This window comes from Emiliania huxleyi, assembly GCF_000372725.1.
Source record: "Emiliania huxleyi CCMP1516 chromosome Unknown EMIHUscaffold_144, whole genome shotgun sequence".
NCBI lineage: Eukaryota > Haptophyta > Isochrysidales > Noelaerhabdaceae > Emiliania > Emiliania huxleyi.
Window position 1 is genome coordinate 159,334 of NW_005201154.1, and position 15,502 is coordinate 174,835.

The 15,502-nt window shown below is 66.0% G+C and overlaps 4 protein-coding genes across 4 annotated transcripts in view; 3 read left to right on the plus strand and 1 right to left on the minus strand.

The window, feature by feature from the left end:
- Positions 1-677, plus strand: part of EMIHUDRAFT_441130 (hypothetical protein) — a 2,460-nt gene extending 1,783 nt beyond the window's left edge. The window contains 2 exon segments of the mRNA XM_005787224.1: positions 407-650; positions 661-677. Coding sequence (XP_005787281.1) covers positions 407-466 — 60 coding nt within the window. The 3' untranslated portion in view covers positions 467-650; positions 661-677.
- Positions 678-1,778: 1,101 nt separating this feature from the next.
- EMIHUDRAFT_228124 (hypothetical protein) lies at positions 1,779-3,630 on the minus strand (the record flags this gene model as incomplete). Its single annotated transcript, XM_005787225.1, has 5 exons — positions 1,779-1,894; positions 1,960-2,568; positions 2,650-3,157; positions 3,312-3,431; positions 3,583-3,630. The coding sequence occupies 5 exons, from the start codon at positions 3,628-3,630 to the stop codon at positions 1,779-1,781; spliced, it is 1,401 nt and encodes a 466-aa protein (XP_005787282.1).
- A 391-nt stretch (positions 3,631-4,021) lies between these two features.
- EMIHUDRAFT_228125 (carnitine O-palmitoyltransferase) lies at positions 4,022-7,120 on the plus strand (the record flags this gene model as incomplete). Its single annotated transcript, XM_005787226.1, has 6 exons — positions 4,022-4,624; positions 4,707-4,928; positions 5,901-6,053; positions 6,163-6,244; positions 6,317-6,687; positions 6,803-7,120. 6 exons carry the CDS (start codon positions 4,022-4,024, stop codon positions 7,118-7,120), a joined length of 1,749 nt encoding a protein of 582 aa, XP_005787283.1.
- Positions 7,121-9,520: 2,400 nt separating this feature from the next.
- Positions 9,521-10,536, plus strand: EMIHUDRAFT_228127 (hypothetical protein; the record flags this gene model as incomplete). The annotated part of the gene is made up of 2 exons (XM_005787227.1): positions 9,521-10,333; positions 10,399-10,536. 2 exons carry the CDS (start codon positions 9,521-9,523, stop codon positions 10,534-10,536), a joined length of 951 nt encoding a protein of 316 aa, XP_005787284.1.
- Positions 10,537-15,502: the final 4,966 nt, after the last annotated feature.

Here is a 15,502-nt window from a genome sequence, read left to right on the forward strand (position 1 = left end):
CAAAAACCCAAAAAAACAACCCGGGGCGGCCTCCCAGGGGAAAATTTTCCCCCCGCCCGCCCCAAAGGGGTTTTAAACCCCCCCGGAGGCCCCGTTGCCCTCCCCTGAAGGGGGGGGGAAAAAGGGGGCCTGAAAAAAAAAAAGGGGGGGGGGTTGACCCAGGGCCCCCCCCCCCCCCCCCTTTTCACACAAGAAGGAGTGGGGAAATTCCCCGACTCACCCGCCCTGGTCCGGGTGCCTCCCCCGCCCTCGTCCTGTTGCCTCCCCCCCCCAGGGGGGGGTAAAAAGCCCCGAATGCAGGGTCGGTTTCCCCCCCCCCCCCCCCCCCGGGGGGGGGGCGCCCCCCGGCCCTCCTCACCGCCCCCGCCACCCCTCACCCCCCCCTCACCCCCCCTCCCCCGGCCAGGCCAAGCTCATCGCTGACCGGACGACGATGCGCATCGAGTCGAACAAAGTGGCCGCCTAGGAGAGCGGCGGCACGGCGCGCCGTTCGCCCCTCCGCCTGGAGTTGCCACTTGCACCCCCCCCTTTGGCTTGCCATTGTCCCTGCGCGTGGCCTGCACACATGTTGTTGTACACATGAACGCCGGGGCGTTTGGGCCGAGCACGTTTCGCGATCGGATTCACGGCAGTCCAACCATAGTCCAGCTGACAGTCAGCTCCATTTGATTCTTGTGAGTGCTCAATGGAGCAGATCGCGAATTTGAATCGCGTGGGAAAACGAACACAGAGGAGGGACGGGTGGCCCTGCGCCTGGCCGCGCCTCGCCCGCGCCTGGGGGGTGGCGGGGGAGGTGCTGAGCGATTCTAAGAAGTAAGATCAGAGGTCTCTGCACACTGGGCAAATATCGGCCGATTTCCAACCCGCTAAATCATCACGGCCCCGTAACACCCTCCGCGCGTGGTCAAAGGCTTCCCAGGGCCGGTCCATGACATGAACTCCGATAGACACAAGCAAAAACAACCGCACCTCGAAACTTCTCGGGCACCCCGAGGCCCATATACGGCGCCCCGGCGGCGGGCCCCGGCGGTCTGGCTCACAGAAAGAAAAGAAACCGAGTGGCGGAAAAAGAATTTTACGGAAAAGAATTTAGAGACCGCATGCTACCCAAACACTCTCATGAAGGCAACGTAAGCGAGATGGCGAGTGCACACAAAGTGGTGGGGATGTCGCAAGGGAATTCTATGCGAATGAGTGTGACATGCTTCACACGTTCTCTATCGTCCCTAAAATCTCTCCTAATCTGCATGTGATGTGCATGTGCATGTGCATGTGAATGTATCTCCATGCGCTAGTACGCAGCCCGGCCCCGCGAGTGTGTGTGTGTGTGTGTGTGTGTGTGTGTGTGTGTGTGTGTGTGTGTGTGTGTGTGTGTGTGTGTGTGTGTGTGTGTGTGCGCATGCAGGGCATTAAAAGAATGTGGCGTCCATCTCGTACACCTCGGTCTGTGAGCGCCCCCGAATTTGGGCGGCGGCGGAGAGGAACTGAACTAAAGGTGGTGCGATCTTGAAGTAGCAAGTCATCCCCGAGGCGTTGACGCCGTCGTACCCATGAGATTGCACCAGAAGCCACTGCGCCACTCAAATGCCGCGCAGCTGGAGGCTGTGGCGCAGCGCGACTGGCATGCGGCGAGCCGAGGCGACCTTCGGTGCGAAGCTGGGTCCAACTGAAATCGCCGTTGGGTGCATAACGGCAGTCTCCGACTTCCAATCGCCACGATCCCAGCGAAGGCAAGGGGAGCGGTGAGGTCGGCGGTGGCGGCGGGGCGATCGCCGGCTTCAAGTGGGCTCGCCCGGCTCCTGGGAGCGCGCCATGTGCGAGCCAAAGGTTTGCTGGTAGAGCAGCGCGTGCTCTCCGCCGAGGTCGGGCACGGTCAGCTTGAGCGTGGTGCGACCTACACCCGAGCCTGCCACGCATAAGGAGCGCTGCAGTGGAGGCGTTGCCGAGAGCCACCCGCACCGCTAAAGGGCGGCATCTCCCACCGCTGGAGGATCTCCGCCGAGACGGCGTCGCTCGACAGCTGCCAGCCGTCAGTGGTGAAGAACTCGCCGTTGATGACCTGGTTGAGGGAGGGCCAGCTCGCTGGCCGCCGCCCCGTCAGCCGGTCGAGGACCTGCTTGGTCCAGCCCATCTCCGTGTCGAAGATGCCTACTCCACACAGACGGCGCCGTGAGGCGCCGGCCCTGGCACGCCCCGCTCTCGCGCCTCCGAAGCGGGTGCCAAAGCCGCGCTGGTTGTGCTGGATGCCCGTGTACCACATGGAGCCAATGTCGTTCGCCGCAAAGAGGTCGAGGTGGTAGCGGAGCCATCGGTCGAGATCGCCGCTATCGGCCACGCGGCTCTCAAACAGCCAGCAGCCCCACTCCGTCGTGATGACCGGCACGCTGTGGCCATACTTTGCCCGCCACCGGACCACATACTCCACCTCGCGCGCAATCGGCCTCTGCCACCGCTCCTCGTCCGCCCCGAGCGGGTCGGTCCACATCGCCCAATTTAGCCCCACCCCCAAGCCTTTCGGTCGGTAGAAGTGGATCGCGACGCCGACGTTGGGGTCTTCCGAGAACCGCACTAAGGCTGGGGGCGCGGGTGGTGGAATGGAGCACTCTGGGCATGCCCCGCAGCCGCGCCATGTGCACAGGTCCGTCCAACCTCGCGTCTTGCTATCACACCACGACATACAGTTGCCCGAACTAGGGGGAATCGGCTCGTCGGGGGCTGTGCTGTTTGAAGGGGTGAGGTAGGCGTCGGTCACGTACGGGTCGAGCCATTCCGGATCGTTGTAGCCAGGACTGCTGAGGAGGACCGGTCGGGTGGCGTCTTGGGAGCGGATGGCCCGCAGCGCCGCCTCGTACAGCGACATGACCGCCTCATTGGCTTCGTGGGTGGGCGCAAAGCCGATCCCCTCCGGCTCGTTGAGCAGCTCAAAGACGAGCCGGTTGGGGTACTTTATCCACCGGGCGGCGAGGGAGTGCCAGCGCTCTACAATCTGGGAGCGGCCGAGCTCCGGGTCTTCGGCCCACTCGTTCAAGCCCCACAGGCAGACCACGATGGAGAGACCGGCGGAGAGGGCGTCGTCGATCTGCGCGTCGACTTGCGACAAGTTCGCGTTGAAGGGTGAAAAGACGCGGACTGACTCGAAGCCGGCCTCCGCAATGGCCTGAGGGGTCGCTCGGGCGGGTGGGGTTGGAAAGCGCATCCCGTGCTGTCCGGCTGAGAGAGGAGTGAAGGCCCGGCGGCGATCGTAGTGGAGGCGGGCTCACGGCGGAGAGCCAAGGGAGAGGCGCTGGGTTGCGGTGTGGCGGCGGTTGCACCTGCATCTGAGCCGCCTCGTATTGCGTCTTGAACCACACCCCAGCGTCCGGAAGCGCGACGTCGAGGTTGATGCCATTGTGCAGTGGGAGGAAGGGGTCTGGAAGCGGTGCTGCCCGCGGCTGCGGGGCGAGCGGGGGGTGGGGCAGAACCCGAGAGAGCTCGACCTTGTCATGTATGTAGGAAGGTGAAGAACAGTCAGGCTCGGACTGGACACCAACGCGGTATGGGTGGACGCAAGACAGATGATGACGACACGCACGAGCGACACACAGACACAAACAAGCTCACAAGACACACAGCCAGCGGGCTGCCACACATCCTGAGTGGGCGTACACATCACTCAGGCCACGTCCCCCCTGTCGCCCCCCCCAGCACTCCAAGGTGCCAAGAGACAAACAACAGCACAACAACACAGACAGGCGACAGGGGCGAACGTGTGAGACTAGAGCAGGCTTGCTCCGCCTCTAGCAATCTCGTCGCCGGCCGCAAGGCACGGACGAGACCGTGTGTGGGGTCTTGTGAGGTGTCTATGGACGCCCTCCTCACAGGCTATTGGCCTGCCGCTAGCCCTAACTCGCGCTCATGGGTGACGACAGTTCATTGGATGAGTGGTTGCGAGGGAGACAGGAAGGCTCGCCGTGTGAGTTCTCAATACCGGGTAACAAGGGGGCGGGGGGGCTGTGAGTCGGAGTCGGAAGAGGGTACAGGGATGCTCCAACGCGCTGCGGCTGCTGCCGCCCCAAAACGCTGGTGGCTTGCAAACAGCGGCTCCGCACCGCTCCTCGCGCCGGCCTACGCAGCACACCAGCGTTCGGTGCCGCGGCTGCCCATCCCGCCGCTCGGCGAGACGCTCGAGCGCTACCTGCGAGCAGCACAGCCGCTGCAGACGCTGGAGGAGCACGCAGCCACGCGGGCGGCAGTCGCACAGTTCTTCGATACCGACGGGCCCGGGCTCCAGCGCCTCCTCGAGGAGGCTGACGCCGCACTTCCGCACGACTCATCGTACCTCGAGTCGCTGTGGTACCGACTCGCCTACCTCGGGCCCCGCTCTCCGGTGCCGATCCACGCCAACCCGTGCTTCACCCTCGCCCCGCCCTCGCGCCACACGCCGCCTCTGGAGCGCGCCGCCGGGCTCCTCGCCAAGGCGGCACAGTGGGCGCACGCGCTACGGACCGGCACCCTCACCGCTCCGACTGCCAAGGGCGGCTCACCGCTGTGCATGGCGCTGCTTCCCGCCGTGCTAGGGACGGCGAGGATCCCCCGCCAAGGCTGCGACGTGCTCCACTCCGCCTCCGCGCCGGACGCCGCGGCGGTCTGCAGGCGCGGCGAGTGGTACTCCGTCCCGCTCTTCGACGCGACAGGCGCACCGCTCACCTTCGTCTCACCCTCGTCAGAACAAGCACCAGGATGCCTCAGCACGAGGGGCATCGTTCTCCGCAGGCGCACCGCTCCCGCCCGCGACTCTCCTCGACTCGCTGAAGCAGCTGCCGCCGGCCGCGGCGCACGCACCCGCAGTCGGGGCGCTGACGGCGTGGCGGCGCGACGAGTGGGCGGAGGCTCGCGCCGCGCTCTCCAGCTCGCCGCAAAACGAGTCGTCTCTGAAGGCCATCGACGAGGTCAGGAGTCTCCAGCCCGCCGCTCGCGTATCGCTGCGCTCGCTCGTCCTCTCCACCCCTCACCCCCACCCCTCAACCCCCACCCCTCACCCCCACCCCTCACCCCCCACCCCTCACCCCCACCCCTCACCCCCCACCCCTCACCCCCACCCCTCACCCCCACCCCTCAACCCCCACCCCTCACCCCCACCCCTCAAACCCCCACCCCTCACCCCCCCACCCCATCACACCCCCAGGCTCTGCTCGTCCTCTCACTCGACGACTCCGCGCCAGCCTCGCCGACCGAGCTCGCCCGCACGTCCCTCTGCGGCGACGCGACGGCGCCCGACAGCCGCGCACCGCCCAGCTCGCACAGCCCCTCCGCCTCTCCCCTCGCCGCACTGAGGCGTGTGTGTGCGCCGCTCGACCACCCCACAGGCGCGGTGGTACGACAAGCTCCAGCTGCTCGTCTTCGCCGACGGACAGGCGGCCATCAACTTCGAGCACGCGCCGCAGGACCGATCTCTCCCCATATCTCCCCATATCTCCCCATGTATCTCAACTTCGAGCACGCGCCGCAGGACCGAGATCTCTCCCCATATCTCCCCATATCTCCCCATATATCTCAACTTTGAGCACGCGCCGCAGGACCGAGATCTCTCCCCATATCTCCCCATATATCTCAACTTCGAGCACGCGCCGCAGGACCGAGATCTCTCCCCATCTCTCCCCATATCTCCCCATGTATCTCAACTTCGAGCACGCGCCGCAGGACCGAGATCTCTCCCCATATCTCCCCATATCTCCCCATATATCTCAACTTCGAGCACGCGCCGCAGGACCGAGATCTCTCCCCATATCTCCCCATATCTCCCCATATCTCCCCATATATCTCAACTTCGAGCACGCGCCGCAGGACCGAGATCTCTCCCCATATCTCCCCATATCTCCCCATATCTCCCCATATATCTCAACTTCGAGCACGCGCCGCAGGATGGGGCGCAGGTGGTCTCCCTCGCGTCGCACTTGGCCGAGGCGGGCGAACACGAGGCGGGCGAACACGAGGCGGGTGGGCGAAGGCCGGCGGCTCGAGCGGCGCCGCCACGCCGGCTGCGCTTCGACGTGTCTCCAGAGCTCGGCGCTAAGGTTGAGGCGGCGCGAGCCTGCGCTGCGGCCGAGGCGGCGGCGGCTCAACTTGGGCGCCGCCACGCCTCCGCCTCTCGAGCTGGGCACCGGTCGCACACCCCTTGTTCAGGCGGCGGCCCTCGACCTCGACACCGCCACGGTGCGCTCCGTCTCGGCTAGCTGGGCCAAGGGGCGCGGCGTCTCGCTGGACGGTTGGGTCGTGGCCGCTCTCTCGAGCTGGCGCGCAGAGCCCGCCGAGAGTGGGCGAGATGTGGCGAGAGTAGGCGTGGTGCAGCTCTCCTTCCAGCTGGCGCACAGGCGGCTGACCGGCGGCCTGTCGAGCACGTACGAGGCTTGCTCCACGCAAAGCTTCTCGCACGGCCGCACCGAGGCGGCCGCAGTGCCGTGCTTGCTGTCGCATTTGCCTCGCCACTCCCATTCGCGCTCTTGTTGGCCAAAGGTGATCCGGCCGGTGACGCGCGAGTCGGCGGCGCTGCTGCAGCGGCTCGAGGAGGGAGACGCCGACGCGGCGGCGCTGCGAGCGGCGCTCGACGCTCAGCGTCGTCTCGTGGCCGACTGCCAGCGAGGGAAGGGGCACGGGCGGGGCACCGCCTCCTTCCTCGACCTTTCCTGGACGTTTCCTGAACGTCTTGCTGTAGGCACGGGCACGAGCGTCACCTCCTCGCGCTCCTCGTCCAGGAGCGGGAGGCGGGCTTGCCCGCCCCCTCCTCTAGACCCTCTCCTAGACCTCTCCCGGAGCCGTCCTGTAGGCGGAGGAGGCGGGGATGCCCACGCCCGGCCTGTTTCGCGACTCCGGCTGGGCCACCGTCACTGCGTCCCTCGTCTCAACTTCGGGGTTGCGCTCCCCCGCGCTCGGCTGGTTCGCATTCGGCCCGGTGGCGCGGCAAGGGGTCGGCCTCGGCTACTTGCTCTCCCCCGACGGCGTCGCGCTCTGCGCCACTTCCTTCCGCGGCAGCGGCGCACCCCGCGCCGCAGACCTCGCCGCGGCCGTCGATGAGGCTTGCACGACGCTGCGCGGCGCGGTTGAGACGCTGATACCCGCGCCGCAGCCCACCTCAAAGTTGTGAGGCCATCCCTCAATCCGTCGGACTCTCGAATCAACCATCACACACACATTATGGCCACACATCAAGGGACCGACCCATGATGCATGAAGAGTGTGCCCTCAAATAACGCTCAAACACTCATCGCTGAATACTCTGAATATATTGGCAATACTTTCAAAAAACAAATCTTCAAGTCCGTAATGCCGTACTGTATAGTATATTGCCCTCCTTTTCCCGAGTGTTCCACACTTGTCGTTATGACTTAAAGCCGTATGTGTACTGTGCCACACGCTCTCATTTGTGATTTGACCCGATTAGCTGTGTGCTTGGTTCCCCTTTAGGCTTTAGCCGAACCCAGCCATTCTCCCGTCGCGCGTTGGCCAACAGCATCTGGTGCCGGCGTAACGCGCTCCAGGGCAGGTCGGCGTAAAAGCGGCCCAGTCGCCAGTATCCTGGCATGTTGATCCAGTCCGTTCCCCTAAAATTCCACATCCAGTCCCAGCTGTTGTACTGGAACCAGGCTTTCCTGTTTCCGCCCCCGCCATTGAAGTGGAGCGCTGCGAACGAGAAGGTGCTGTTGCGATCCATCCCGTGCGCGAGCAGGTGGCCGTCCCACTCGGAGGAGAGATTGCCAATGAGCGAGGTATTAGTGCTCTCGAGGCCAACCAACAGCTGCTGGTCGTCAATGCCGGCCGGGAACGCGCGACGAGCTTTCGGCACCATCATCTTTGACTGTCGGACCACTTCGGGCAACAATTTCAGCACCTCTGGCAGCCTCGCTATGTTGAGTAGCATCAGAGCAGCGCAGCGCGACGGCCCAAGCTGCGCTGCAAATCCCGGCAAACGCTCCTCAAAAAGCATACGCACATCTGAGAGAAAGACCACATCTGTATCCGCGTAGATCACAAAAGCGTCCTGCACCTTCGTGAGCGGAGGTATCACCTCGTGGAGAAACAAGCGCACGAACGTGCCAAAGGTGTGCCTCCTTGCGAGCCTGAACGGGCTAACAACCGCTGAGAGCCGGCGCTCCCAGTTGACCAGCTTTGGTGCACTCACAACCAACACATCAACATCGACCTTGCTCAAAGAGCCGAGAGGCATCTGCAAAGTGTCGCCAAGCGCGTGTGCGAGCTCCACCCGCACCGCCTCGGAGCCTGGCTGGTCACAAACGACCAAGACACGGACGAGAGAGGACTGAGTCGGAAGCGGAGGGCCGATGTTGGCCACCATTGACTTGAGTGACACCGACAGCTCGCTCACTTGCCCGCTTGAGTTTGTGAACACAGCATAGACCAGCGTCATCACGTTTCCAGTAGTGAAGGCATCTGACGGAGGGGCAACAGCGATAAGAGGAGCCACAAGAGCTGGCAGCGGCGGTGGTGGAGCCTGCAGTGGACTGGGGAACCTCTTGCCAAGGATATCGGTGAATTTCATCTCCATTCCGGCGTCACTGTGCTCGCCGTTGCTGTGCTCGCCACTGCTGCCATCGCCATCGCCTCGGGTGTAGTTGCTGCTACCCCGCAGGATGCAAGCCACATCCGCCCGTGATTCGCAGACCCGATCCGTACGCAAAATAGCGGGCATGCAGCACTGGCGTGGCCCGCCAGGGCGACTGGAGCAGCCATGTCCGCCGCACAGCCCGCACGTGGCGTTGCAGCAGACCTGGCGGCTTGGGTGCACGACGCCGGCCGAGCAGTCGGCGAATCGACGAGAGGAGGCCGTGTGCTCCACGGGCCTGATGGTGAGGTTGAGACGGTGGTGGATTACCAGGCGGTGCGCCTCGGCCGACGGCGAGAAGGACGAGAAGGACGAAAACATCTCTGGGGCGGGTCGAGGCTGTCACGCGCAAGTTTAGCTAACGGACATCGAAAAAAATCAATGATTTCAATCACCCATGTACCGCGTCCTGTGCCCCCGAGTTCATTTAATATAAATACCGTCTTGTCTGCCAACAATACACCTAAAACCCATACCGCGTTGGTGTCCAGTCCGAGCCTGACCGTTCTTCACCTTCCTTCCTATGTATGTTCGTAGGGAGGTGATGAGGAGTCAGTTAGCGCGGCGGGCGGTTAGACGTTACGAGAGGCTCGGAGGTTGGAGGCTGGAGCGGAGCGTGTCTCATTGCGTCAGGCAGGCCCACGACCGACACCCACCGGAGCGTGGCGGTGGCGCAGGGCCGGCCGCACACCATGCCGAGTCCGCTCGTGTTCGTCGACGGGGCCGCGGCGCTGACGGCGAGTTGCAACCATGATGAAAGGCAAGGTGTTCAGGGTAGTGAAGAAATAAGAAGAAGACGACATGGTTCGACCTCGCGTGCGAGATGTGTGTCGCGAAGAGTTGTGACGGTTGAATTTTTGCCGATTTCTGTAAGCTTCCATTTTTGAAAATAGGTTTGGAAACCACCGAGGGGTACGATTCCAAATGAGGCGATGGCACCTGGACCTCGAGGGCAGCTTCGAGGAGAAGGTGCGGGAGTTTGAGTTTGCCCTGTCGCACGGCGACGAGGCGGCCAAGGCGGCCATGTACCGCGCCGCCGCACAGGGCGCCACTAGCATGACGCACGCCATGTCGCGCGAGATCCACGAGGCCCTCGAGAGCGCGGGCGAGGCTGCCCTCGGCGAGACGCGCGCAGGCCACCTGCAGTGCGCCACTCCCATCGTCAGCGATTCGGTGACGCCGAACTGGTCGTACTGCTGCGACGTGACGGAGGCGGCTTCGTCGATGTTCGTCTTCGAGCTGTACGACGAGGACACCCTCTACTCCGTCAACGACTTCCTCGGCGCCTCCTACCTCCGCGCCGACGCCGAGGACGGCCAGTGGGAGCTGCCCGTGGTTGGCGCGCAGCGATTTGGGGGCGACGCCGAGCAGCACGCGACGCTGCACGTGCTCGTGGCGACCACCGACGAGAAGCCTCCGCTCGGCCACATCGGAGAGGACTGCTGGGGCACTTGCGGAGCCTCGGGCGTGTGCCCTGAGTTTTGTGGATCCCACGGAGCGTGCTGCCGCGGAGACGTGGCGGCGCCAGGCTGCCCGCTGTATGGCTCGGACCCCTTCTGGCACAGCTGCGTCGCCGCCGACATGACGCAGCTTGAGGGCCACGGTTTTGGCGGATGGTTCCCCCACCTCTTCCTCCGCGCAGAAGCCGCGCCCGCGCCCGCGCCAAGCGCGACGCCGCCCGATCCGCGGCCGCTCCTGCTGTTGCTTGGTGTCGCCACCGCTGCCACCATTGCCCACGTCGTGCGATCGAGGCGCTGCCAGCCGGAGGAGCGGGCTGGGCCAGCAGTTGCCATGGTCTGAAGGCGCGCGGAGCTTCGAACTGCGTGTCGGGTGCCATTCTGCAGCGTGCGCAGTCTGTAAGCGCGGGGCATGTGGCGCTACGGCTTTATGCGCGCGGTCACGTGCGGTTTACAGTAGGGGCCAGGGTGCTCTGGGCGTGACCGGCGCCCGGCTCCGGGTATTTATTTGTTGCTTTGCACGTTGAGCGCGAAGAAAAAAGGGAACCACGCACTGCTCCACAACAGGTAAAAAACAAAAGAGGCGACAAAGCGATCGGTCTCTCTACCTCTTTCCCGAACGCGTCATGGGACGCGCGCCGTCTCCAAACCGACGTGCGTCGCACAGCTGCGCCCGCGTCACTCGCGGCGCCTCTTCTTGGCGGCGGTGGTCCAGCTGCCGTCCACACCGTGCTCCTCCGCCAGCCGCTGCCTCACGTCGTCGGGCGAGTGGAGGAAGAAGTGCTGCCGCAACGCGGCCGGCGGCGTGAGCGCGGCGGCGCCGCCCCGGGGAGAGAGCAGCGCCTCCCACACGGGCGAGACCGGAGCGACCGTGAAGGGCGTCGGCGGCGCGTCGACTGGCTCCGTGGCGGTGGCGGGCGGGCGCGGCGGCGGCTGCAGCAGCGCGGGCCACGTCTGAGAGCGAGTGACGCGCGGCACGCTCGACTGCGCGCTCAGCCGCGAGCGACGCGCCGCCCCACGCGTGGGCTGGGCGTACCACGCGACCAGCAGCACCAGCCGCTGCTCGGCGATGCTCTGCCCGCCTAGGACACGTCCGTGACATGTCCGTGACATGTCCCACAGCCGCTGTGCTCGGCGATGCTCTGCCCGCCGCCGCCCTTCGCCGTGGCTCTGCCCCGCCCACGGCCGCTGCGGGTGCGGTCGGCACGGGAGGCCCGGCTGCGCGCTGCACCGCCGCCACCACAGCCGCGGCCTGCAGCGCCATACGCCCCGCCGCCAGAGCCGCGGCCCGGAGCCTCTGCGCCGCAGGGTGGGCCGCCGTTGAAGGCGCCCGGCAGGACCCCATGCAGCCGGTCGCCTGTGGGGCATGTCGTGGACGTGTCGTGGACGTGTCGTGGACGTGTCGTGGACGTGTCGTGGACGTGTCGTGGACGTGTCGTGGACGTGTCGTGGACGTGTCGTGGACGTGTCGTGGACGTGTCGTGGACGTGGCGGGAGGGCCCGTGCAGCGTGTCGCCTTTGAAGGTGAGGAAAGAGCGGCTTGCGGGGTGGACGAGGTACGCGCGCGAGCCCGCCTACGACATGTCCGCGACATGTCCACGACATGTCCACGACATGTCCACGACATGTCATGCACGCGCGCGAGCCCGCCTGCCCGCCGAGCGTCTCGTCGATCACCTGCGCGCCAGGCGCGGCCTCGGTCAGCTCGCTCCTTCGTGGGCCAGCCCAGCCCCGTACCGCCTGCCGCCTGGTCGAGGACCATATCTCCCCATATCTCCCCACATCTCCCCATATCTCCCCGTACCGCCTGCCGCCTGGTCGAGGACCATATCTCCCCATATCTCCCCACATCTCCCCACATCTCCCCGTACCGCCTGCCGCCTGGTCGAGGACCATATCTCCCCATATCTCCCCATATCTCCCCATATCTCCCCGTACCGCCTGCCGCCTGGTCGAGGACCATATCTCCCCATATCTCCCCACATCTCCCCATCTCTCCCCGTACCGCCTGCCGCCTGGTCGAGGACCAAGCTCTCGGGCGCCCCGCCGTCGGAGATGGGGGGAGATGTGGGGAGATGGGGGAGATATGGGGAGATGTCGCACCAGGGTCGGGTCCCCGGCGTCAGAGAGGTAGACGACGGAGGAGACGAGCGGGTGGAGCACCTACTTCGACCACTCTTCCTGTGTGTATGGAGAGGCAGACGACGGAGGAGACGAGGCGGGGGAGAGGACCTCTCCTCCCGCCTCGAGCGCGCCCTCCTCCACGTCGTAGTGGAGCTCGTGCCCGACGCCTGTTCGCAGCGAGGAGGGGTGAGGGGGCGCGGGCCACACGGGGGCACGCAATCGTGCAGCCCGCCCCCCCCTCCACGCCTCTCCCCGCCCCGCGGGAGTGCACCCACCACTCGGCGGACTGCGGCGCCACCTCGCCGGCCAGCTCGCCGGCCAGCGGCGCCAGCCGGCGCACCAGCCGCGTGACCACATCCTCGTGCGGCGACGGCGGCGAGGCGAGGTCGACGTACCACGTGAAGTAGCGCTTCTCTGCCGAGGCCGACGCGTACCGCGTCTCGCTCCAGTACGCGGCGCCTACAGGACATGTCTCGGACGTGTCGTGGACGTGTCGTGGCCGTGTCGCCTCGCTCCAGTGCGCGGCGCCAGGAGCAAAGGCGCGGCGCAGCTGCTCGCACGTCTCTCGAGGGACAGCGTCCGGGTACACGCGGACCTGTACTCTCGGGTGATCTCGGGTAATCTCGGTTAATCTCGGGTAATTTCGAGGGACAGCGTCGGGCACACGCGGACCGGGCAGCCGTCGCGCAGCCCCGAGCCGGCTGGAGGCGGCACCTTGCGCGCAGGGACCCTCGCCGCCCGCCACACGCACGGAGAGAGGCGCCACCGGAAGCCGAAGGAGCGGATCGCGCCCTCCGCCTCGGTGGCGTCCCAGCTGCGAGGCGAGGAGGGCGGCGTGCATAGTCGCGAGGCCGACGCAGCGGCGGCGCGGCTCGTACACAAACGCGTCCGCCCAGTCATACTCGCCCTCCTCCTCGCCCTCCTCCTCGCCCTCCTCCGCCTCCGCCTCCGCCTCCGCCCCCGCCTCCGCCTCCTCCCCGCCCTCCTCCCCGCCCTCCTCCCCGCCCTCCTCCCCGCCCTCCTCCCCGCCCTCCTCCCCGCCCTCCTCGCAGAGGGACCCTGGGAGCCTCGACACTCTCCGCCACAGAGACAACGCCTCCTCGGCGTCGCCGCCGTCGCGCCGCAGCAGGGCGAGGCTCATCATCGCGGGCGCGTTCTGCGGCCACGCGGCGAGTGAGGCGCGCAGCAGCGCCTACGGGCAGGGCGAGGGTGGCTCCTCTCGCAGAAGTCCTCAGCCAGGCAGCCATCCGACCACAAGTCCAGTCCGCCTCTGCCTCTCGTGCTGGTGCCGACGCCCGGGCGAGGAGCGGAAAGCCGAGCGCCGCGGCCTTGTCCAGCTGGAGCTCGGCGCGGCCGTTGAGCGCGGCGCTCAGGAGCAGGCTCGGAGGAGGCAGCGGGAGTGCCGCGTCCCGTGGCCAGGCGCACGGCGCTGGGACACGGCCCTCTCCGCCGCCGATGGCGTCGGCAAGAGCCTGCAGTTTCGTGTCTGCCCGAGTGTCGCCAGCCTCGCACGCGTCCTGTGCGTCGAAGAAGAGCGCAAGCAGCGAGGCGTCGTCCATTCGCAGCGGCTCTCCGAGGCGCGAATTCTTTTCCTCTGAAGAAAAAAGACGAGAGAGGGGTTGGGAGGCGGGAAAAGCAAAGACAAGGACCCACGGACGACTGCAAGGGAGGAGCTGCGATCGTCTCGGTCGCTACCTACTTGCCCCCGGCCGGATCTGTGCTACTGAATCTAGATACAAGATACGCTGATGAGTGATGTGTGATGATATCAATCAGAGAGGGAGAGAGAGAGAGAGATTTTTAGGAGCCAACAAGTTCAATCAGAGACCCGAGACCGCTGAGATCTAAGTATGGGGCTTAAGGCTGAGGTGGCAGCCGAGGTAGGTACGCCCTTCACTCACAGCCCCGGCGCCCACGCCTCGACCTTCTTGGGCAGCGGCTGGTTCGACAGGTCCTCTCCGTGGCCAAGGCAGCCGCTTTCGCCCAGACCCCAAGCATAAACAGCGCCATCGGCCGTGGTGGCGAGGCTGTGGAATGCTCCAGCCGACACAGCGACGACGCGCTGGCCAGCCAAGGCCTCGACCTTCTTGGGCAGCAGCTGCTCCTGCGTGTCGCCGTGGCCCAACTCGCCCCAGTCTCCAACGCCCCAGCTCCAGACGCTGCCGTCGGCGGTGAGGGTGAGGCTGTGGTAGCCTCCGGCCGACACAGCGACGACGCGCTGGCCAGCCAAGGCCTCGACTTTCTTCGGCAGCAGCTGGCGCTGCTTGTCGCCGTGGCCCAGCCGGCCACCGCCTCCAGCGCCCCAGCTCCAGACGGCGCCATCGGCAGTGATGGCGAAGCTGTGGAATGCTCCAGCCGACACAGCAAGGGCGCGCTGCCCAGCCAAGGCCTCGACCTTCTTCGGCAGCAGCTGCGTCTCCTCGTCGCCGTGGCCCAGCTCGCCGTTCCCTCCCCAACCCCAGCTCCAGACGGCGCCATCAGCGGTGAGGGCGAGGTTGTGGTACTCTCCGACCGACACAGCGACGACGCGCCGCCCAGCAAAGGCCTCGATCTTCTTGGGCTGCCACTGGTTCTGCTGGTCGCCGTGGCCAAGCTTGCCGCAGCCTCCGTCGCCCCAGCTCCAGGCGGCGCCGTCGGCGGTGATGGCGAAGCTGTGATAGGCTCCAGCCGACACGCTCACAGCGCGCTCGCCGCCCAGCGTCGACAGGAGGCGCGTCGGCGTGTTGAGCTGCGTCACGCCCTCGCCGTGGCCAAGCAGCGCGGGCATTGGATTGTAGTCCGGAGCCGAGCCGCACGACGAGAGCTGCCCCTCGCCGTCGATGAAGAGGCTGTGCCGTTCGCCTGCGGACACCCTCGCCGGCGGGTTGGCCTTGCGCAGGAGCGCGGCAAAGCACAGCCACCGCACGGCGCAGCTCTCGCCCTCTGGCAGCGCCGGCAGCTCGAAGCCGCGCCGTTGCGCCCACAAGCGGATGCCCTCCTCCGCAAGCGAGGCGTGGAAGAGCAGCGAGACGGCTGCGACGCGAGCGATGTCGATGGGGCTGTCGCAGCGAGAGAGGACGCGCTCGAGGAGCTCCCTGGGGAGGTCGAGCAGGCGGGCGGGCGGCGGCGCGACTGGCGAGGGGGCGGCGGCGGCGGCGGAGGAGAGGCGGCGCGGGCGGCGGTGCGGCATGGACATCGCGAAGAAAAAAGAAAATGCACTCGCATGAACAGCTCAGGAGCAACTGCAACCTTAAACTCTCCCTCACACGGGCTCGAAAATAAAGAAAGCTTAGTGCTGGTCGGCAGCGCCGCCTGGGCTCCGTCGAGCTCTGCTAGCTGTCGCCTA